The 20908-nt window shown below is 47.3% G+C and overlaps 2 protein-coding genes across 4 annotated transcripts in view; one reads left to right on the forward strand and one right to left on the reverse strand.

The window, feature by feature from the left end:
• Stimate (STIM activating enhancer) overlaps positions 1-20908 on the forward strand; it is a 57485-nt gene that overhangs the window by 4559 nt on the left and 32018 nt on the right. Inside the window, exon 2 of one of the 3 annotated variants that reach the window (XM_039094618.2) lies at positions 971-1095. The exons of the other annotated variants lie outside the window; for them this stretch is intronic. The gene's annotated coding sequence lies outside the window, so the exon portion shown is untranslated. The remainder of the gene's footprint in view (positions 1-970; positions 1096-20908) is intronic. 3 annotated transcript variants of the gene reach the window in all.
• LOC102555619 (uncharacterized) lies at positions 735-18115 on the reverse strand. The gene is made up of 2 exons (XM_063275915.1): positions 2763-18115; positions 735-1157 (listed from the first exon to the last, which is right to left on the reverse strand). The coding sequence occupies exon 1, from the start codon at positions 13439-13441 to the stop codon at positions 12533-12535; it is 909 nt and encodes a 302-aa protein (XP_063131985.1). The 5' UTR covers positions 13442-18115; the 3' UTR covers positions 735-1157; positions 2763-12532.

Here is a 20908-nt window from a genome sequence, read left to right on the forward strand (position 1 = left end):
ACCATGATAGGCTAGTGTCCTACCATTTGGCTGTATGTCCAGCAACACTTTTAGTTTTTAATGACATTATTGGCCTTTGGAAGAGTCCTGCCTGTTAACTGTCAAGTGTCCACATTCTACGGGTCTCTAGGTGTATCCTTGGGGGTCTGTGTTGTGTCACTGACCCCCGGTGTTTCCTCAATTTGGAACAGCTAAAGTCATATAACCTTTTTTATGTAAGAACACTCCATAAGAGGTGCTGTGTGCTTCTAATGATGTCAGGAGGCTGTAGCCCTTAGAAAAAGCAAGTCCTTGACTGAGTGTCGTTGGCACACGCCTTTAATCCCATCACTATGTGGGCAGAGGCAGGTGGATTTCTTTTGAGGCCAGCCTGGTATACTTAGTGGGTTCCAGGACAGCCAGGGCCACATAAAGAGACCCTGTATCAAACTGGAAAGAAAGAGAAAGGCCAGTTACTTCTTGGAAGGAGTGGGAAGATTTCTCATTTTTCCCTTATAAAAGTATCGTTCTCACTATGATGCTTTAAGAGTGAGTGAAAGCCTTGGTAACTTCTCACCTAGAGGTTACTTCCTCGCTGAGAGATGGACTGTAAGGCAGTAAAGGCTTCACTCTGGGCCTAGCACCCAGCACTTACTCTCCTCTCCCAGTGGGAAGGAGGCCATTCCTTTTTCCCTCCTGTGCTATGACTGACATTAGCATGCTAGTCCTGGGCGTTCATGTTCAAAAGACTTGGATTTCTAGATAGGTATTTATTTGTTAGCTTTTGTCCTAACAGCATTCTGCCACTTCATTTATAGTAAAAGTTTGTTAATTTGGAGTTTTATGAATTTGGGAGCGATCTGAATTGTAGAATAATTTCATCAAATGCATGTTTTAAATTACTAAATACCGCTGTTGGTCAAGTGTTGCTCTGTAGGGGCCTGCCAGATCTCTGCTGCTTTAACGATGTGTTTAAACCCTTCATAATTAGAGTAATATTTGCATGAAGATGAAGATGTGTTGAAGTTTCTTCACAAGATGTTAAAAGTAGCAGGACCTCGGATGGATGTGAATGTGGTCCGCACTCGATCTCTCCTCTGTCCTTGAGCCATGGAGGTAATTCTCAAAGCTTCAGTTTCTTTTCGAGGAAGATGGCAATGGAGATTTCTGTTCTGGGCCTGTGGGGATTGGAAGTCATCAAGGATCAGTGTTGGGTACACATCCAGTCCTCTGTGGGTGCCGGGTCCAGGGTGGTCCCAGGGAAAGCATTTCCCAAGTGCTTACACATTGTTTTTTGAATGGGGTTAAGGACACTTGCCTCTCTACCCTCGTTGTTTGCACGGTGTCCTTACATTAAACACTGTAAGGACCTTTAGCCCTCTTCATACAGTCCGTAATAAAAAAAAGAAATGTAAAAGACAAACAAACCTTTTCCCCAACCGGCAAGGTCAGTGTAAATTCTAAATGAACACGTTCCCAGAGCTGTGGTTTTAGTAGATACCACACCTGTTCTACCCAACCCTTTCCTGCGTTTTCTTCACCTGTGATGTCTCATGGGGGCCTCAGCAGAGCAGGGAGTCTTCCTGGGCTAAGCAGCCTCCAGGTGATAAACCTGCCTCCTGTTCCTGGGCTTTGTTTTGCCCAGGTCCTTGCTGGGGAGCGGCTATAGAGTCACTAGAACTGGCCTCTCCTTCCTACAGTTTGTTCTCCCCGGCCCCCCTCTGCTGGTTCCTGTGCTTGAACACTTGATAGGCTCACAGGGATCCTGGAAGGAAGGGTTTTATAAACAAAGAGCTTGGTCTTGTGCCTTCGTGTTACTCGGTGCAGAGCAGAGAAGCCAAGTCCCTCAGACTTTTGAGCTCTCCTGAGTTCTTCCGTCCCTGCCTGTCCTGTTCTGTCCGTTCTGGTCTCACACCCATAATCCTAACACTTGGGAAATTGAGACAGGAAGATCTCATCCTCAGGCCAACCTGGCCTAAATAGTAAAACTGTCTCAAATAAACAGAGCATGGGGGCATGGGGACGTATAAAACTGTACTTCATGAATATTTACATAAACGCATCTGAAGTGATTTTCCAATTATTTCGTGCATGTTGAGTCACACTTTGCATTTGTGAGTGTTTCCTTAGCCCTTAGGAGGTCCTGGTCCTCTGAGGACCGAGGTCTGGTATCTGAATAACAAATGGAGGGAGGACAGGAGCTGCTGACTGGTGAGGAAGGGGTTTCCTGGGCCCCATGTGATTCATGGGTTTATATGTTAGTCTGTGCACAGGAGTAGTCAGTCTCTGAGACTCTCCCACTGGTAATATGCTACCCTGTTGTCCCACAGTGTTTCGGATTAGCACTGTTGGCATTTCACCTCATTTTAATTGGGTGGGAAGCTGCCATTTGCGTTATAAGGCATTTATAATATCTGTGGCCTGCACACACTAGACGCTGTAGCAACCCCTGTATCATGACAACCATTAAAAATGTCTCTAGACATTGCCTGGTGTTCTTCGGGGGGACAGTCGTCCTTGTGTGAGAGTCACTGAGTGTTCAGCGTGTGCCTTACACAGGAAGCTTATTTCAGCTCGCAAGGACAGAGCAGTAGACGCTGTGTCCCCAAGTAAGAGAACAGTGGACTGTCAGAACCTAACAAAGGACTGTCCTCCTAGCCTCATTGTGTCCCATCTGAGCTCCAGCACAGGTGGTGGTGACATTGGAAGACATTTAGTCCTGACAGCCACCCAAACACTTGTACCTCCATATACATGTGGAATTGAGTTACAGAGAAGCTTACTCGGGGTCAGAGAGTCAGTAAGCAGAAAGAACCACGTAGTCCACCTCTGGAAGGCTCCTTTTGGCAGAAAACCAAAGGAGGGTCCTTGTTAATTGGTGTTTATTGATCATCCATCACTTTCATGGAGGCTCACGCACCTCCCGCGTGTGGTCACAGAGAATCTTGTTAGGCTGAGGAAGTTCTGGGAACTGCTATTGCCCACCCTGTGAGCATGGCCCCAGGTGTTGGTAGGGGTGGCCTTTGCCTTGGAATGTCTCCCAAGAAGAATTCTGCTTGTCAGCAAATCCTGGAATTCTGGGCCTTTGTGCCCAGTAGAACAGGCTCCCCCTTGAGTTCTGACTTCTGAGTTTTCAGTAGGCTCACCTCCTTGCCATTCCATTGGCTCCTGGGACTTTCATTCTGAAGGGTGCTGTGTGCAGGAAACAGGCTCCTGTCAGGAAAGGAGTGGGGGTTCGTTATGATCGTGTATCACACCGGAAGGGAACCAGAGAGGAAGAAGGGAGCTTCAGGGGCTGCTGCATGGTCTTCTTGTTGGCTTTGATACTTCTTTAAAGGTGTGATATAGACATGCAGTTCCCTGGTGGGTAAGGCATTGGCCCCCTTAAAGACTTGCTACAGATTCTTGTGGCTGTGCAGATCCTGCAGTTCAAATGTCCTGGCTGAGGTGGCCCGAACCCTTCAGTGTACTTGGGATGAATCCTTGTCAGCTCCTGCAAGCAAGGCCATCTGTACCCACCACTGTTGTGTTCATCTAGAGAGAGGAGTGCGGGAGACAGTGAGCACGTTTGAACAAATGTGTCACACATCTGGCTCTCCTCGGCTAGCGAACTGCAAGTCTGAGTTACTGGTTCCATGGCTTCCCCGAAATGGGTCCAGCACAGGAGGGGCCCGAGATAAGAACGTGTTGGGTTCCTACAGTCACAGGGTTGAAAAACAGTGTTAATTTTGTGAAGATGGGATTCGTTAATCTTGTCCTGGTTTGCAGATGGGATTTGGCTCAGTGGTAGAGCATTTATAGCATGCGTGAGCCTGGGTTTGATCCCCAGCATAGAAAAGAAAAAGAAAAAAGAAAAAAACCCCGGTTTTTGTAATTCTCTCAGATTCTTCTGTGAGAAGTCCTGTCAGTTGTTGGCAACATAATAACAAAAACATTGGGTTACAGGAAATTAAAGTAAGCAGAGGTAGCTTAAATGTTTATTAATTCAACTAATAGTGATTCCCCTCCCCCCAGAATGTGTTTAAGAAAATAACTAACACTCCAGAACAGTGGAGAATATTCAGGGGCAGTCATCAAGAACGTTACAGTTGGGCTCAGTGTCACTGGAATGGGTGCCACAGCATTCTGAGGACAGCTTTGTTCTTGTTATATAGGCTTGTTTGACCTGATGCTGGCTGTGTAGGTCACCTCAGGCTCAGGCAAGTCCTTTCACCTCAGCCTCCCAAGGGCTGGTATACAGCATACCCAGCAGCAGCTGTCTACAGTGTGATCTCATTCCCCTGTGGTCGAGGTCCTGGGACCAGGCCCACGTGGACAGTAACAGGCCGAATTTTGGCCTGGTGTGACATAAGGCATCAGGAAATAGAGGGTAGAGAGAAGAGTGCCACCTGGGGCATTTGCACGCCCCTGCTCTATGACGTGGGGATGGCTGGTCTCTCTCCACCGACCACATCTGCTGTTGTATTACAGCAGGAGCTCAGGCTAAATTAGGACGGTGCCCTGGTGGTTGGCACTCCGTTTTGACCTCTCACCGGCGTGTCGTGTCTGAGCTGCAGATGCTGTAGCTGGTATAGTCTTACATGTTAGCCGCCCAGTTAGCAGATACTGAGAGGCAGGGGTGCCCCTGTACCGTGACGCGAGTGCCTGCCTCCTCCCCTTGCCCACACGCTTCCTGTGCCTGTTCCTCTTCCTCTGTGTACAGAGAATGTTGGTGTGGAGGGCAGAGGTCGGCCAGCCTTGGATGGCGGTTCTCAGGAGCTGACCACCCTGGTTTGTGAGACAAGATCTTTCACTGGACCTACGGCTTGCCGATAAGCTAGGTTGTCTGGCCAACAAGCTCCAGGCATCCTCCTATCTCAGTCCTGCCAGGGCAGGGCGGGAGCTACAATCATGGGCTGCCAGATCTGGGTTTTACGTGAGTTCCCATGCTTGTGGAGCACAAAGCTTGCCCACTGAACCGTCTTCCCAGCCCTGTGTTTACACCTTCAAGTCACCCTGATGCTGTCGCAACTATTCTGTCCTGCTTGCTGGGCTCCATTTGCTTGCGACAGCTTCTGCCTTACATGTTGTGGGCAGAGCTGCCACCTAAGTGATGTTAGTGTCACACTGGTTGGTCCTAATCTGAGGCACCAGCATTGGTTCCTTAATAACTTGATTCTTCTAAGTCTTTCTGCCGTGAAGTCTCTCCCTTTGTAATTAACATGGAACTTACAGAAGAATTTAGTTAGTGTTTTGGTGGTGCTGGGATCTTGAGTGTCGAACTCAGAACCTCATACAAGCTAGTCAATGCTAACCAGATGCTGTACCATTAGGTACATACCCACTCCTAGCCCCAAGTGATAGTGTAAGACTACGTAAATACAGGATCTGTTTGTCAGTTTCCGGCCAAAGCCTCAATGGTTGGGCAGTTAAAATCACAAGTCGAGAGTGAAGGTGCGTGACCAGTTTGATCTGGTTGGTACCTGCGTGAAGATACCCAACAGTTAGTGTCAACTGACAAAAGTGTGACTCAATCCCAATGGCTCTTAGTCCAGCTCTAGGCCTCCCTGCCTTCGCGCAGCCTGTGGTGTGCAGTGACCGTTGTGTTCACACCACAGGATGCCTCTTCCTGACTGAGAGCCGCCTGCGTTCTCACTGAGATCGTGAGCGCAGGGTTTCCTAGGTACAGTGGGCAGCATGGAGGAGAACAGGGCTGGATCTCGAAGCCCGAGTGCTCTTTCCTCAGTGGCTGCATTCGACTTTAGCCTGTGCAAAAGTAGATGCTGTGAAAGGGCAACCTACCCTTTTCCTATAAGCAACCAGAAAGCAGGGCAGAACACACACAACTCTTGTCTGTGGTCCTTGAACAACAGTTGCTGCTTCCCCAAGGGAGGGCCCAGCATCCTGCCTGGAGACCGTCCCCACATTGAAGAGCAGCGAGGAACCCACACGTAGCCAAAAGTGTGATGTGTTAAGAAGGCAGAGTTAGAGACAGAAGCAAAGGGGAACTTGCAGGAGAAGGTATGTAGGGAAAGGAACTGCACAAGAGAAAGCTGTAGATGTGTACCCTGGGATTCCCTCAAGACTCTTGGAAAGGTCTGACGGCTGGGTAGAGCTCATGACCAGGAAGAGTAGCTGCTAGAGAGCAGTTTGCAGGACCCAGAGACATCAGAGCTCTGTGTGGGTATAGTGGGGAGGCCTTAACCGAGGCACTCAGTAAGTGCGTGAGGGGCGACACCCAAGTGCTCTAGCAAACAGTATGTAGCTTAAAACACCAAGCCTTTATACATGTATACAAACCAGAACTCACTTTCTTCTGCTACATGTTTGCAATGTGGACTGCTGCTCAGCGCAGAAGTGAGGAATTTCTTCCACTGCTCTTGGCTAATAACTCCCTCCCTGAGGCAGGAGAGACAAACTAGAATTTCTCTTAGTCAGTTCTAACAGGCCACCCACTCTGGCCTAGCAGATACCTGTGCACTGCCGTCTGTTGGTTCCATCCTAGCATTCTCTCTTCAGGCTTTATGTCTGGAGGGATGTCTGTGCAGGAGGGGGATGTCTTCAAGACCATCTTCCTTCCTCTAGCTGCCAGCTCGAGCCTCAGGCTGCTTTACCTGTGCTCCTGAGTCTGACTGCACATTGGACTTCACACAGCCCTCTATCTTTTTCATGTATGGGGGGCAGTGGTGTGCATATGTGCACATGAAGGCGGGTACCTCAGAGGCCAGAGGCGTCAGAACCCCTGCAGCTGAGGTAATGAATGTGAGCTGCTGGCTGTGGGTGCTGAGAACTGGCCTCTGGTCCTCTGGAAGAGCAGTGAGTACTCTTGACCACTGAGCCATCTCCTGCCCAGTTCACTGGTTCCCTGTAAAGGATACCGACCGAGGACGCAGGTGAGAGACTCATGCAGCAGGGCGTGAAGGAGGGTGGGCGTCCGTGTCCTCTAAGGTGCACTGCCCACTGTTACCTGCACACATTTAGCTTCTAGAAACTCCGTGCTCTGAATCTTTTTTTCTTTTTCTTTTTTTTTTTTTTTTCGGAGCTGGGGACCGAACTCAGGGCCTTGCGCTTGCTAGGTAAATCCCCAACCCCCCGTGCTCTGAATCTTTTACAAAGAGACCTCAGTCCTTTGACATGACTGCAGCGTGGACAGACACGCTGAAATGTGGTTGGACAAAAAGAATGGTGTCTAACTCTAATGATAGACCAAGTCGGGTGAGCAGCCAGGCCTGCTCACCGTCAGGATCTCTGCTGAAGTGGAGCAAGTCAGATACGTCTCGGCGGATAGTAGAGCCATGGCAGGTACGTTAAGATTGGGATTCCTCTGACACTCGGGGCCGAAGCAGGAAGAGCATCACAAGCCTGGGCTAGCCTGAGCTACGTAGTGAATTGCTTTCTCAAAAGCTATTTTCTACAAAAGTGAGCTAAGAACCCTGGATGAAGTGGAGGGGAAAAATCACAACAAAGTGCCCTATTAAAATTGACTAGAAATAGATCACAGCTCAGAATGTAGACAGGGAAGCCAGAAGAGTTCTAGAAGGAACCATGCAAACAAGAAGTCTGACTATGGGCAAGGATTTCTTGGGACACTAAACGCTTATCATTAAAAATGACGTCAGAATTCATTTAAACTCTCTGTTCCTTCGTCGCTTGTTTTATCTCACTATCCCAGCCTTGAACCCACAGAGGTTTGTGTTTCTGCCCCTCACGTGCTAGGATTAAAGTGTGTGCCACTCGTGCCCAGCTTACATTTTCTATTCTTTCAAATGCTGAAGAGGCAAGGCGTTGTTGGTTAAAGGGTTCGAGTCAGTGTGATCTCTGACTGCCATGACCATAGTGGAGAGTAATTTGGATGAGACCAGCAAGATGGCCATAAAGCCACTTGTCATGCAAGTCTGGTGACCTGATTTTGACCCCTTGAACAAGCTGTGCAAAGTTATCTTCTAACCTTGTGCACACACACACAAATGCACACACACACACACACACACACACACACACACACGTATTTTAAAAGTAATTTACATATTCTTTTAAGTAGAGATTGAAGATCCCTAGCCCAAATCTAACATGACAATTTAAAAAAAAAAAAAAAAGCTTGAGATTTTTTCCCCATCAAGATGGCTCGGTGGTAAACACAAGTACCACACCAGTGTGGGAACCCGAGTTCAGTCACCAGAACACATGATGGTGGGAGGAGAGCCCTGAATCCACAAAGCTGTGCTCTGCCCTCCTCTCACGCATGTGGCTTGCATGCCCACACACACGCGCACACACGCACACACACACAGTATAGAAAACTGTTTCAGATTTTCAACTAGGAATGCTTAGGAAGTGCATGAAGATATTCCAGAATCCAAAAAATTGTAAAATCAGGAACACTGGTCTGAAATGTTTCAGAAAAGGACTATGTCTGTATTTTAAAAATAGTTGAAAGGGGACGTTTTAAATGTCACCAGAAAACCCATTAAGTGACATGATAGCTACAGAATTAACCTGACTTAATCATGCCACATTGTATACAGGTGTCACACATCGCAGCACTCTCTAAACACACGTACGGACTGTCCGTCAGAAATAGCATTCACTTTTGAGAGGTAGACCGTAAACTAGGAGGAAACACAATACCAATGTTGGCCAAGCCTTTGTGACTAGAACATGTGGAGAATTCTTAGAACTCAGTGGAAAGGGACGATATGCTCTTCAGTAAGGAAGAGGCTAATAGTCCTTTCTCCTGAAGATCACAAGAGCCAATGGAAAGACAATCTTAGTCACCAAGAAAACTCGAATTAAAAAGTGATGAGATACCACTATTCATCCACACAAGAGTAAAAGTTAAAAAGGCTGACCAACAACACCAAGCACAAAAAGAATATGACCTCCTCCACTTTCATATATGAGAGCTAGACACGAGAGCAGCACACACACACTTTGGAAAGTCACTTGCCATTGTCTTATAAAGTTCCATGTCCCCCACTACCAAGCAGTGTTACCTCTGGGTTCTTCCGGGGAAGATGACATGGATACCAACAAAACAAGAGGGATAGTGCAAGTGTTTGTGAACTTGTGCATAGGTAGCCATGGTATATCTTAACAATGGGGTAGATGTTCACAACTAGGAGGAGTAAAGCCATTGGTGCCTGATGCAGCATAACATGGCTGATGCTCATGGCTGAAAACGCCAAGCGGAGGAAGCCAAATATCAAACTATAGTATGTCTCAATTATATGAAATCTTAGAAAAAGGGAATTTAATCTATAGTGACAACAGGTAAGATAATGGTGGCCTTGGGGTGGCAAGTGTGGGACTCAATGGTACATTTGAAAACCCAATCAATGTAAATAGAAACAAGTGAGGAAAAGTGTACTAGCAAGCCAGAAGACCTAGTTAGATCATGGGTGTGCATACACATGTGTGATCATGGGTGTGTGTATACATGTGTGATCATGGGTGTGCATGCACATGCGCGAAGGCCCAGGGTTAGCATCACTTGTCTCCCTCAATTGCTCTCGACCTTATTTTTTGAGTCAGGGTCTCTCACCAAGCGGATCTCATCGACTGGACTAGGCTTTCTGGCTCATGAGCTCTAGGGATCTGTCTTCTCTGTTCCCCTGGTGCTGGGGTTACAGACACAGGCTGCCACAGCAAGCTTCTGCTTGGGTGATGGATTTGAACTCAGGTCTTCGTCCTAGCCTAGCAGGTACTTTACAGATTGAGCCATCTCCCCTGCTCCCTGCTAAAGGTTTTAAAGAGAAATCAGATCGTAACAAGGAGTGCAATGGAAGATTTTAGAGAGAGCCACATGGAATTTCTGGAATGGAAAATAAATTTTCCGAAACATTCAGTGGACAAGCATACAAAGAATTAGACTGTCCGGAAGGACACTGGATGTGAAAATGTAACAACAGAACTTTATAAACTGAAGCATAGAGAGAGAAGACAGACATAGAGAAAAACCAAACAAACCTCTGATTACCCAGAGTATCAAAGCCTGATGTGTAGTGGGCTTGCAAGAAGAGATGGGAAGGGAGAGAGCAAAACTATTTTATTTGAAAAAATAAATAATGGCTAAACATTTTCCAGAGTTGATGGAAACTGTAAAGGCCCAGATCCAACTGCAGGAAACACACACACACACACACACACACACACACACACACACACACACACACCATGCACACACACAGACACACACCACACACACTACACACACCACAGACATACACACACACACTCTCACACACACACACACAAACATACCACACACATACAGACAAACATGAACCACACACACACACATACATACACCTCACAGACACACAAACACACTACACACACACACCACGCATACACACACCACACACAGACACACACATACACACTACACACACCACACACACACAAACACCACACACACACCACACATACACACACACACAAACACACCAGGCACACACACATACACACACCACACACAGACACACACACTACACACACCACACACACAGTGCTACAGTGAAATCGGGTTGTTGAAGATTAGTGATAGAAAAAAAACTCCTAAAAGTCAGAAAAAGAGATTTATTATATGCAGAGAAATAAACATAAGAAACTAATTCAGAGTTTTCACCAAGTTCTTTGAGCTAGAACACAATGGATCATCTTTCAAATATGTACAGTAAAAGCTTGCCAATCTGGTATTCTGGATCCAGTGAAAAAATGTCTCTCATGAATGAAGGTGGAAAATTTTTGCTGGATAAAGGGTTCTGGGGAAACAGCCCAGCAGTAAGGGCAGGCACTTCCTGCTCCTCCAGAGGACTGGAGTTCAGTTCTCAGCACCCACGTCAGGCAGCTCACGTGAAACTCCAGATCTGGGTTATTGACATCCTCCTCTGGCATCCCGAGGCACACACATACACATTAGATAAAAAATACATCTTTCTTTGCCCAAAGCAAGTGATTCAGCCCTTGATTCCGTTTTAGCCGCTGGACCTCTTAAGGTTTTTATAGCCTCACAGTTCAATGTGATGTTAGGAAGTTAAATGCATTAGGGCTGAACTGAGTTCCTCCCTCGCTCCTTCCCCCATTCCTTCCTTTAAGGGACCGGCTTCCAGCTTGTATGCTGCAGAAACTGATCCTGAATACCTAGTCCTGCCTCAGCCTCCCAAATGCTGGCATTACAGGCCATGTACCACCATGTCATCTCTTCTGTTCTTTCTTAACATAGCATAAAAACTGCAGATTTAGACTCCTACAGATCACACAGACCGTGTGCTCCCAGTGCCTCCTGCTTACCGTCCTCTTTCTCCGTCTTCCCCATCATCCTGGGGAGTACCGTGCGTGACTTAAGTACCTCTCAATAGCTTATATAGCACCAGTGGATCAAGCCACCTCGGATAACAGAAGCCCTGGCCCACCCAACTCCATGGCAGACTTTTCACTGCTTCTGCATCAGAAATCAGATTCAGTCCAAAACACTATCTTGATGGTTGAGGTAGAGGAGGGCTCGCCTTTAAGAATGATGAAGACACTATGATACTTTGAAAGACACTCTGTGTGTGTGTGAGTGTGTGTGTGTGAGTGTGTGTGTGTGTGTTTTCCTGCACTAGAGGGCTATTAGCCAACAGCTAAGCAGAGAGCATGAGAGTGTCAGCTTAGACCAGATAGAAAATGAAATACCAGTTTCACGTTCTACGACGTTGCGTCTGTTCCATGTTTAGTAGAAATCTAAGGACTCAGAGTAGGGAGCCTAGCAACCAGCCTCCATGCTAGAAGCCAGCATTCCCCACCCCTGGTCTTTATAGCGTGTACAATGTCCTACCATGTCATCAGTATTAGTATTGTCTGAAGTCCTGAGTGGCATGAGAATAGGTCATTAGCAGGATACAGCTTGCCCTTTAAGTCGGCCATACTCCCTCATTGGCTCTGTCCGTCACTTGCTCTGTGGAAGCTGAATGCCAGTGATTTAGACACATGGAGAGTCCCGGTCCACACGAGAGGACCTAGACTATATATATGTGGTTTGGGGATGGGTCCCCAGGGATGGTGTAACCTCCCAAGAGATCTTGTCAGAACACGTCAAGACCAATAATAAATGTTTGTCGTAAGCCAGCGGGGTTCGGAGAACATGGAGCAGTGGCAGTGATATGGCAGAGCTGATGTGGAGAAGTTGGGAAACTTAATCACTGCTCTCCAGAGTCTGCAGTAAGATTAGGACGGCAGATTATTTGAAGAAGTAATCCAGATTTGCACTGCATGGCCAGAGGTCAGTCCCCGTGTGCCTTCCTGCAGGGGAGGTGAGAGCTGAAGGGGAGTGTGTAGCCTGAGAGTGGGGTTGCCACCCTCCATGCCGACCCTCCCGTGCTCTGGGGCGGGCTTACCAGCAATCGCCTACCTCAGCGTAGGCACTGCCCACATCTACCATCTTCTAAGCCTTGGATAACTTTTTCTCTCTTGGATTTGCCCTGTTCCTAGCAAGCCTCTAGACGACGACATCTGTGTTTCTACAATCCGTGCTGGATTTCCAGCTCTGAGTTACATGTGGGAGTCAAACAGGGACCAGTGTTTAAAAATCTACTCACCGAGCAGTGGCTTCGTATGCTTTTTTTTTTTTTTTTAACTCAGTTGTGGCCTTGTTTCCAACCCTTCTGTTTAAGGGGTGCTTGATGAACTCATTTCTCACCGAAAGAGCAGCAGAGGCTTCAGTGCTAAAGTCCTGCTTTCTGTACAGCGCAGAGCTTGGCTTCGTTTTGTGCCTTAAGATGTAGGTGATGCCCTGGTCTTTGTTCAACCACCTGCTCTTCTTTAGAATACGATTATGCACAGTCATCATTCTCCTGATTCCTGTGTGTGTGCGCGCGCATGTGTGCATGTGTGTGTGTCTGTGCGTGCATGTGTGTGTGTCTGTGTGTGTGTGCATGTGTGTGTGGCTGTGTATGTGTCTGTGCGTGTGTGTGTATCTGTGTGTGTCTGTCTGTGCGTGCATGTGTGTGTATGTGTGTCTGTGTGTGTGTGCATGTGTGTGTCTGTGCGTGTGTGTCTGTCTGTGTGTCTGTGCATGTGTGTCTGTCTGTGTGTCTGTGAGTGTGTGTCTGTGTGTGTATCTGTGTGTGTCTGTATCTGTGTGTGTGGCTGTATGTGTCTGTGCGTGTGTGTGTATCTGTCTGTGTCTGTGTGTGTGTCTGTATGTGTCTGTGAGTGTGTGTGCGTGTGTGTGTATCTGTCTGTGTCTGTGTGTGTGTCTGTATGTGTGTCTGTGAGTGTGTCTGTGTCTGTGTGTGTTCTGTGTGCATGAGTGTGTATGTATGTGTGTGTCTCTGTGTGTGCGTGCATGTGTGTCTGTGCGTGTATGTGTGTGTCTGTGCATGTGTGTGTGTATCTGTGTGTCTGTGTCTGTGTCTGTGTGTGTATCTGTGTGTATCTGTGTCTGTGTGTGTGTCTGTCTATGTCTGCCTGTGTGTCTCTGTGTGTGTCTCTGCCTGTGCATCTGTATGTGTGTGTCTGTGTGTGTCTAAGTGCATGTGTCTCTCTCTGTCTGTGTGTGTGTCTCTGTGTATGTGTGTCTCTGTGTGTGTGTGTCTCTGTGTGTATGTCTATGTGTGTGTGAGTGTGTGTCTCTCTCTGTGTGTGTGTGTGTGCATGCATGTGTGTATCTGTGTGTGTCTGTGTCTGTGTGTCTGTGTGTGTATCTGTGTGTGTCTGTGTCTGTGTGTCTGTGTCTGTGTGTGTATTTGTGTCTGTGTCTGTGTGCCTGTCTATGTCTGCCTGTGTATCTCTCTGTGTGTGTGAGTGTGTGTGTAAGTGTGTGTGTGTCTCTCTCTGTGTGTCTCTGTGTGTGTTTCTCTTTGTGTGTGTGTATGTGTGTGTGTGTGTGTGTGTAGAGTGACCTTGGGTGCCTTCCTCCATCACTCTCCATATCATCTTTTGTGGCAAGATCTCTCACTCAAATTGGAGCTCATCAATTCAGCTGGGCCGACTGGCCATCCAGTGAGCTTCAGGGATCCACCTCTACAGAGTTGAGGTCACAGTCACACATAAAGGCACCAGAATTTCACATTGAGTACTGCAGATGCAAACAGAAGTCCCCAAGCTTGTACAGCAGGCACTTTAGTGTTTTGTGCTGTCCCTTGGGCCCCTCTGACTTTTCAGTTAAGATTTATTTAATAGGTGAGTGTTTTGCCTGCATGTATGTCTGTGCACCGCCTGCATCCCTGACGCCCACAGAGGTCAGAAGAAAGCATTGGAATTCCTGGAGCTCTGAGCTATGGTGGTTGTAAGCCACGATGTAAGTGTTGGAAACCAGACTCTGGGCCTCTGCAAGAGCAGCCACCATCTTAGCTGTGAGCCTCTCTGTAGCAGTAACCCCTTCTGATTCTCGATGGCAGATAGCTTGGTTACTCCTTGGCAGCGGGTTTTAATTCTGCTTTCTTTGGCTCCGTGCTTGCCCTTGCCACATTTGAATCCTTTCGCATTGCATCAGCTGTGATAAGGCCCAGCCAGGCATCTTGCATATAGTTTGGCTGGAGAGCAAGGCCAAAGGTTAATGCCGATTCTTCCCTGGTTGGAGAGCCCTATACCTCCTTTTTCTTCTGGGACCTTGTAGATTGTATACAGCCTTTTTGAATGGTAGGTGGCATAAGCAGACCTGTTTAAAGGAGAAGTAACAGAACCAGGATATATTAGTTCCCTGGAATTGGCCGTAGGTCCATTCTAGACTTTGGGAAGGTTGGAACCAGAAGCCAAGGGAGAACATAGTTGTAGGTTGGTCTCAAAATCATCATCAGGCAGCCCCTCTCCAGGCCTCTAAATGCCGATATGACTTCCCCTTCCACCGTAGAGGTGGAGTCTGTAGCGCTCAAGGACAAAGGCAGACCTCTTTGTTTTTTTATTGTATTTTCTACTAAGCAGCCTACTCAGCCTTAGTTATTGGGACCTACGCCATATGCTGCCTCCCATAACCATTGTCTGTCTACACAGGGAGTGTCCCCAGTGTGAGGGATCCAAGCTGCATGACCGCAGCCCTGCCGCTTTTCCTCCACAGCTGCTCCCTGCTAAGGGTCTTTGTTCATAGCAAACTTCCTCCATGCTGCTGGACTTCTCCTGTGTCACTCCCACGCTCCCTGCCCACCTGCTCTTCCACAGTGGAGAAAAAGATGGGAATAACCCAGAGGCACCCAAAATGTCAGACCACTGGATAAGATTCCCACTGCCGGCCAAAGGCTGTGTGGGTAGCTCACTGGGGGCTGATCTCTTGGCTTGTAGCCCTCAGCTTTCCTGGGGTGTAGTTTGTGAAGTTAAGACTTCCTTGCTGCTCTGTGCTATCCTGCCTCTTGCTGCTTCGTCCCCAAGGTGTCACCGTCTTGCTCCGATTTTGGCTGATTGTGCAATTTGTGTTGTCTGAATAAAGATGACTTTGAGTGCTAAGTTCACTGGGGGAAGGTCTTAAATGTAATTGCGTCCTCCAGTGTCAGCTGATCTTCTAATAGTTGTTCTAAGGCTACCTGTTAATCTGCTTCCATGAGTAAAGTCGTAAAGAATATCTTGCTTCCTAGAGGTTTGGGGTGGAGGGTATTTTTAGGAGAGAGCATCTGGGTACATACACAGTTCCCTCACCAGGCCGGTAGACACGCGTGTGGCATCCCTCATTTGCACAGCAGAGGGTATTTCTCTCGAGACCGATCGCCGATCATTGCCCAGTACTTGTCCTACAGCGCGGCATGAGGACGGGATTCTTTCCACCTATAAACCTTCTTAACTGGCATTGTGCCCTTGGTTACAACAGCCCACAAGTAGAGCTTGGAGAAGCAGCCCCTGAGAAGGTGGCTGAAGCCTTTAGTGATCGCGGAGGGATGTTGCAGACTCTTGGGAAACGTAAGCTTCCCCCCTGACCCACTCCCCCTGGCAGAGCAGCTGTGGAGTTGCCCAAGAGCCTGAGCTACTACGGCTGATCATAGGAGAAACCCCAGGCAGAGCTCACCAGAGGAACCAGTTTGACCTCTTGTCTGTCCCTATGAACTGTTAATAGTCCAGCGCCTTGCTGCTAACCCACCCTAAGATTTCAGTTAACCTCCAACCTATGCCGGAAAGCTTTCATGCTTACGTAACTACCCTCCTCACCCTCAGGACTAAACGGCTTTCTGGGGTGGCTTTGCCATTTAAACTTACCTTTGTAAAAAAGACTGTGGTGTTCGAGGACCTAGGGAGTCCAGAGGACAACTTGATAGAATCCGTTCTCTCCTACCTTTTCATAGGTTCTGGGTAACCAGGCTTGCACAGGAAGTGCCTTTCCTTGCTGAACCATCTTGCCAGCCCGAGATTTACCTTCCGAGGGTGTCCACCCCTACCACACTCTTAGTGACTTTTGCAATCCAGGCCACAAAGAGGTCTGAGTGTCACAGGCTTCACTTTGCACCTAGAGGCCAGACTCACTCCTGACTCTGACTCCAGGTCAGTAAAGGGTGACAGTGTCCTGGACTGTGTCACCACTTACAGCCTTCAGACCCTTCAGCAAATGCCTGGACTGCCCTGTGTGTCGTTTCTTCATCTAGAAAGGAGGCTGTTTCCCTCTCCCTCCTAAGGTAAGCACATCTGGAGTGCCTGCTGGGAGCCATCAGTCTCACCGATTTGACAATACCTGGTCAGGCTGCCTCACGTGTCCTCAGAGGAACTCGGCTGAGTGCACCCCAAGTTTAGATAGCAGCTGAGTCTGCTTGTCCTTGAAGATGCAGTGAGGTTTTCTGGGGACCTGTTGGGATGGACCTGTCCTTAGCAGTCACCCTCAGACATTTCTCCCAAATGGGTCATCTCTTCATAGGAACATGCGCTGTTCACCAGGGCTGTAGAATTCAGAGTCTCTGTGAATGTGGCTCCTTCACAGATGCCAAAGAATGGCATTGACCACGTATGACCTGTGAGCGTTAAGAGGAAAGATGGAGTCAACTTTGAGTGAAGGACACTGTACTGCTTTCTCTCAGTGAGATGCTGGACAGTTGAGTGGCCAGACCGTGCCGACAGCTTTGCATCTAGTCCTTTAGTTTTGGTGTTAAATAGGGGAAACATGGGTCGCTTAAAACACAGACCCCAGCGTCACCCATTTTTCTAAGTTTGGTAAGTCACAAGGTTGGTTTTAAGTCTTTTACTTGGTAGAGGACTTTTAATAATTAGGCATCTCGTTCAACACAACCAGATTGGTTGTTGATTAACTATTATATAAAAGTGGACAATCCTTAAAAATAAAAAAAAAGTAGGGAAATGTCGAAGAGATGCTCATTGGTTAAAAGCACTCGCGGCTCTTGCAAAAGACCCAGGTCTCGGGTTCACACCTTCCTGTTAACTCTGTGTTCAGGGAATCCAGTGTCCTCTTCGGGCCTCTGTAGGTACACGATGCACAGAACTCATACAAGCACATATACATCATGCACATAATTTTTTAAAAGTAGAAGCGTACAACAGACATTTTATCTTGTGTGTGTTAGTGTCGGGTAAGAATGGAGTTCTGGCCTGGCAGGTGGGGCACAGGGAACTTAGGCTTACAACGGTAGAACTGTAGCAGTAACCCTCGATCTCCTTCGGTGGGACTCCATACCAGCTCAAGAGACCTGTTTTCCACACCCTGTGAGTTCTACCCACTGGACACCTTCCTCTGAAGCAGTGTGTGAGATTAGTCGGTTTTGAGGACGGCTCTTAGTTACCTAATGTGATTGCCCAAACTGTAATTTATGCTTTTAAAAGTGTTACTCTTACAACCAGAGGCCTGTAACCTTTTCGAGTGTGTGTGTGTGTGTGTGTGTGTGTGTGTGTGTGTGTGTGTGTGTGTGTGTGTGCATGCCCATTCCGGTGTGCATGCATGTGGGTATATTGTGTAGAGAGGCCAAAGGCCAACATAAGGTATCTTCTTCAACCAGGGCTTCTCACTGAACTTGGAGAACCCAGCACAGGCTGGAGGTTGAGTTCCAGGAATCTTTTGTCTTTGCCTCCACGATGCTGGGGTTACAGAAACGACTGTGCCCAACCTGCTGCTGTTGTTGTTGACCACTGCTGGGGGTCTGAACTCAGGTCCTCATGCTTATGCAGTAGGCCCTTGGCCGACTGAGCCATCTTGCCAGCCCCTGCGTCTTTAGAAGATCAACACAATGTCATGCTCTAAGGCTAGCCGTGTTTAAAGGTTTATTGTGTGTGCCTTGTGCCTTCAAATTTGCGTGTGTTGGGTTATGTTTTTGGAGCATGGGGCATGGGACCTGGTTTGCTTAAAGAACAAAAACCAAGACTCCTACCTACTCTGTAGCCTGTCATGGCCTGGAGCTCACACTGGCTCAGACTTGTGGCCGATCCTCCAGCCTAAACCTAGTACTGAGATAGGATTACAAGCATTTACTTGACCGTTCGTTCATGTCCTCCCCCCCCCCCTCTCTCTCTCTCTCTTTCTCCTTTTCTTTCTGTCTGTCTTAAAGTAAAAACAGGTGCGCCATACATATTTCTCATTTTGGAACTTGCTTTTTTCCGTTCCTTAGGACATGCTTCTGTTTCACTGCAGATGGACCTACTTATTTTTTGGCTTTAGCTGTACTGACAATAGGCAAGTACCCTATTACTAAGCTGCACTCCTAGCCTTGTCTTACTTTTTAAACAGTTTTACAGTATAATTTGATTGAGTTATATTTTATGTACCACTGAATACACTCGTTTCAAGTTTATGGTCTCCAACTTTTTAATAATTGTACTTCATTGCATTATAATAAATTGTGTTAGTCAGGATTCTCTAGAGAACCAGAACTTATGGTCCAGCTAGTCCCAACAATGGCTGTCTACCAACAACAGGTCCAAGCAGTTGTTCCAGCCACAAAGCTGGGCGTCTCCGCTGGTCTTCAGTATACACTGGGATCCTAAAGAAGCTGGTGCTAATGCCAGTGAAGGAATGGATGTGCCATCAAGAGTGAGGGCAAACAGGCAAAGAGAGCAAGCCTCCTGCTTCCATATTCTTGATAGAGGCTGCGAGTGTGGCCCACATCAAAGGTGGATCTTCCTACTTCAAAGGATCCGGATTAGAAGTGTGTCTTCCTACTTAAAATGATATAATTATGAAAAAAATCTCACAAGTGTGCCCGGCCATTTGGGTTTTAGTTAATTCCAGATGCAGTCAAGTTGATAACCAAGAATAGCCATCACAAGTCCACGCCTCTTCAACTTGACACACAATCATATCTCCTATGGCATGATTACTTTCCAAATGAAAACAATAACTAGGTAATTTTTACACCTAATGTAATAGAACCGTCCATGTACAGTTGCAAACACATTATATTTTTAACAAGTTCATAATTATGCCTAACATGATATAATTATCCCTCATACAACCACAAACACATTATAAATTTAGAATGTGTCCCTTGAGGGGCATTCTTTTAGTGTCTCAACTTAAATCTGTAACTGCTGGTTATACATTAGTTAATGTTACAGTATTTGACAGACAATCGAAAGAAAACACAAGTATCTGCACAGACACATTCTTAACAAAATATGACAGAAGCACTCTTGTCAATTATAACCCTTGTTTCTGAAGCTGGTCATAATGACTTTAGCTGGTATTTATAACCGCCTTCCTCTACTAACCATTCTGTGATTCCTGTACCCTCTGAAAAAAACCTCAGCAGGTCTTGGGCTCTTTGCTGGAGGAGTGGCCCATACATTCGTTCTCGATGCTGCCCTTTGTAATATCCTCCTGGATTAGGCTGTTGTAGTTTCCCATTGCCTTTAATCACAGATATGGTAGCACCAAGAGACACCCTAAGGGATCTCCTGCACTCCAGACATAATCCTTACCTCCATTGTGGAGAAGCAATCCATTAACACTGTCACTCCTCTCTTAGCCTGTTGTCTTAGGGACACCAGAAATCCAAAGCGGCCAGGGGGGTGTCTGAGATCCCAGTTCAGTGGAATTTTGTATGGCTCCTGGCAAGAGCAGGCCCTTCTCTGGAACCAAAACTTCTAGACTAGCAGAACTTAAGGTCATGGGAACAGGAAGCAAAAAATTTCCTAGTGGTTCACTAGAGGTAATAGTGAGTGGGACAATTCCCTTTTCCACCCTTGATTCCTGTGGATTTTGGCTATGGGAAAGCAAATAAAAACAAAACGTACCGTATGTTGGCTGCTGAGTCAATGTGTATGCCACCTTCTGGAGAACTCTGCCCAGCGCTCTAGGCGGATGCCATCTAACTGGTGATGTGATTGCGTCTTCAAAAGCTCATCTCTATCAGGCCAGCTGCTTCAGAATGGTGGGGAACATGGTAAGACCAGTGGATTCCACGATCGTGGGCCCACTGTCGTACTTCTCTGGCTGTGAAGTGAGTTCCTCAGTCAGGAGCAATAATGTATGAAGAACCATGACTGTGGAGAAGGCATTCTGCAAGTCCCTGTATGATAGTTGTGGCAGAAGCACTAAGTGCAAGAAAGTCAAATCTATAGCCAGAATAAGTATCCATGCCTGAAAGGATGAGGCGTTGTCTTTCCCTAGAAGAAGTGGTCCAGGGTCATCAACTTACTGTCAGATCACTGGCTGGCTAACCCGGGGAATGGTGCCATCTCTGAGACTCAGTGCTGGTCTCTGCTGTCAGCAGATCTAGCACTCAGAGGCGGCTGTAGCCAGCTCAGCCTTGATGAGAAGCATCCATGCTGCTGAGCTAATGCGTAACCCCCATCTTTGCCACAGTGGTCACTTTGTCCCTGGGCCACTGGGCAGTGACAGGGATGGCTGGGGAAAGACAGAGTGTCCACAGAACAGTTATCCTGTCTACTTGATTGCTGAAGTCACCTTTTGATGAACGTTTACATGGGACAGTTAGAGGGCTCTGTCCACTGCTTCCCCAGTGTCTTTCTCCTCAATGTTCCAGTCATGCTGTTTCCAGGCCCCTGATCACCCAGCCAATTCACAATATCACATCTGGCCATTTCTCCTTCC

This window comes from Rattus norvegicus, chromosome 16, assembly GCF_036323735.1.
Source record: "Rattus norvegicus strain BN/NHsdMcwi chromosome 16, GRCr8, whole genome shotgun sequence".
Lineage (NCBI taxonomy): Eukaryota > Metazoa > Chordata > Mammalia > Rodentia > Muridae > Rattus > Rattus norvegicus.

Bases quoted from the DNA above. Each gene is read 5' to 3' on its own strand.
- LOC102555619 (XM_063275915.1), bottom strand. From the start codon at position 13,441: ATGCACAGGCAGAGACACACACAGAGACACACAGGCAGACATAGACAG.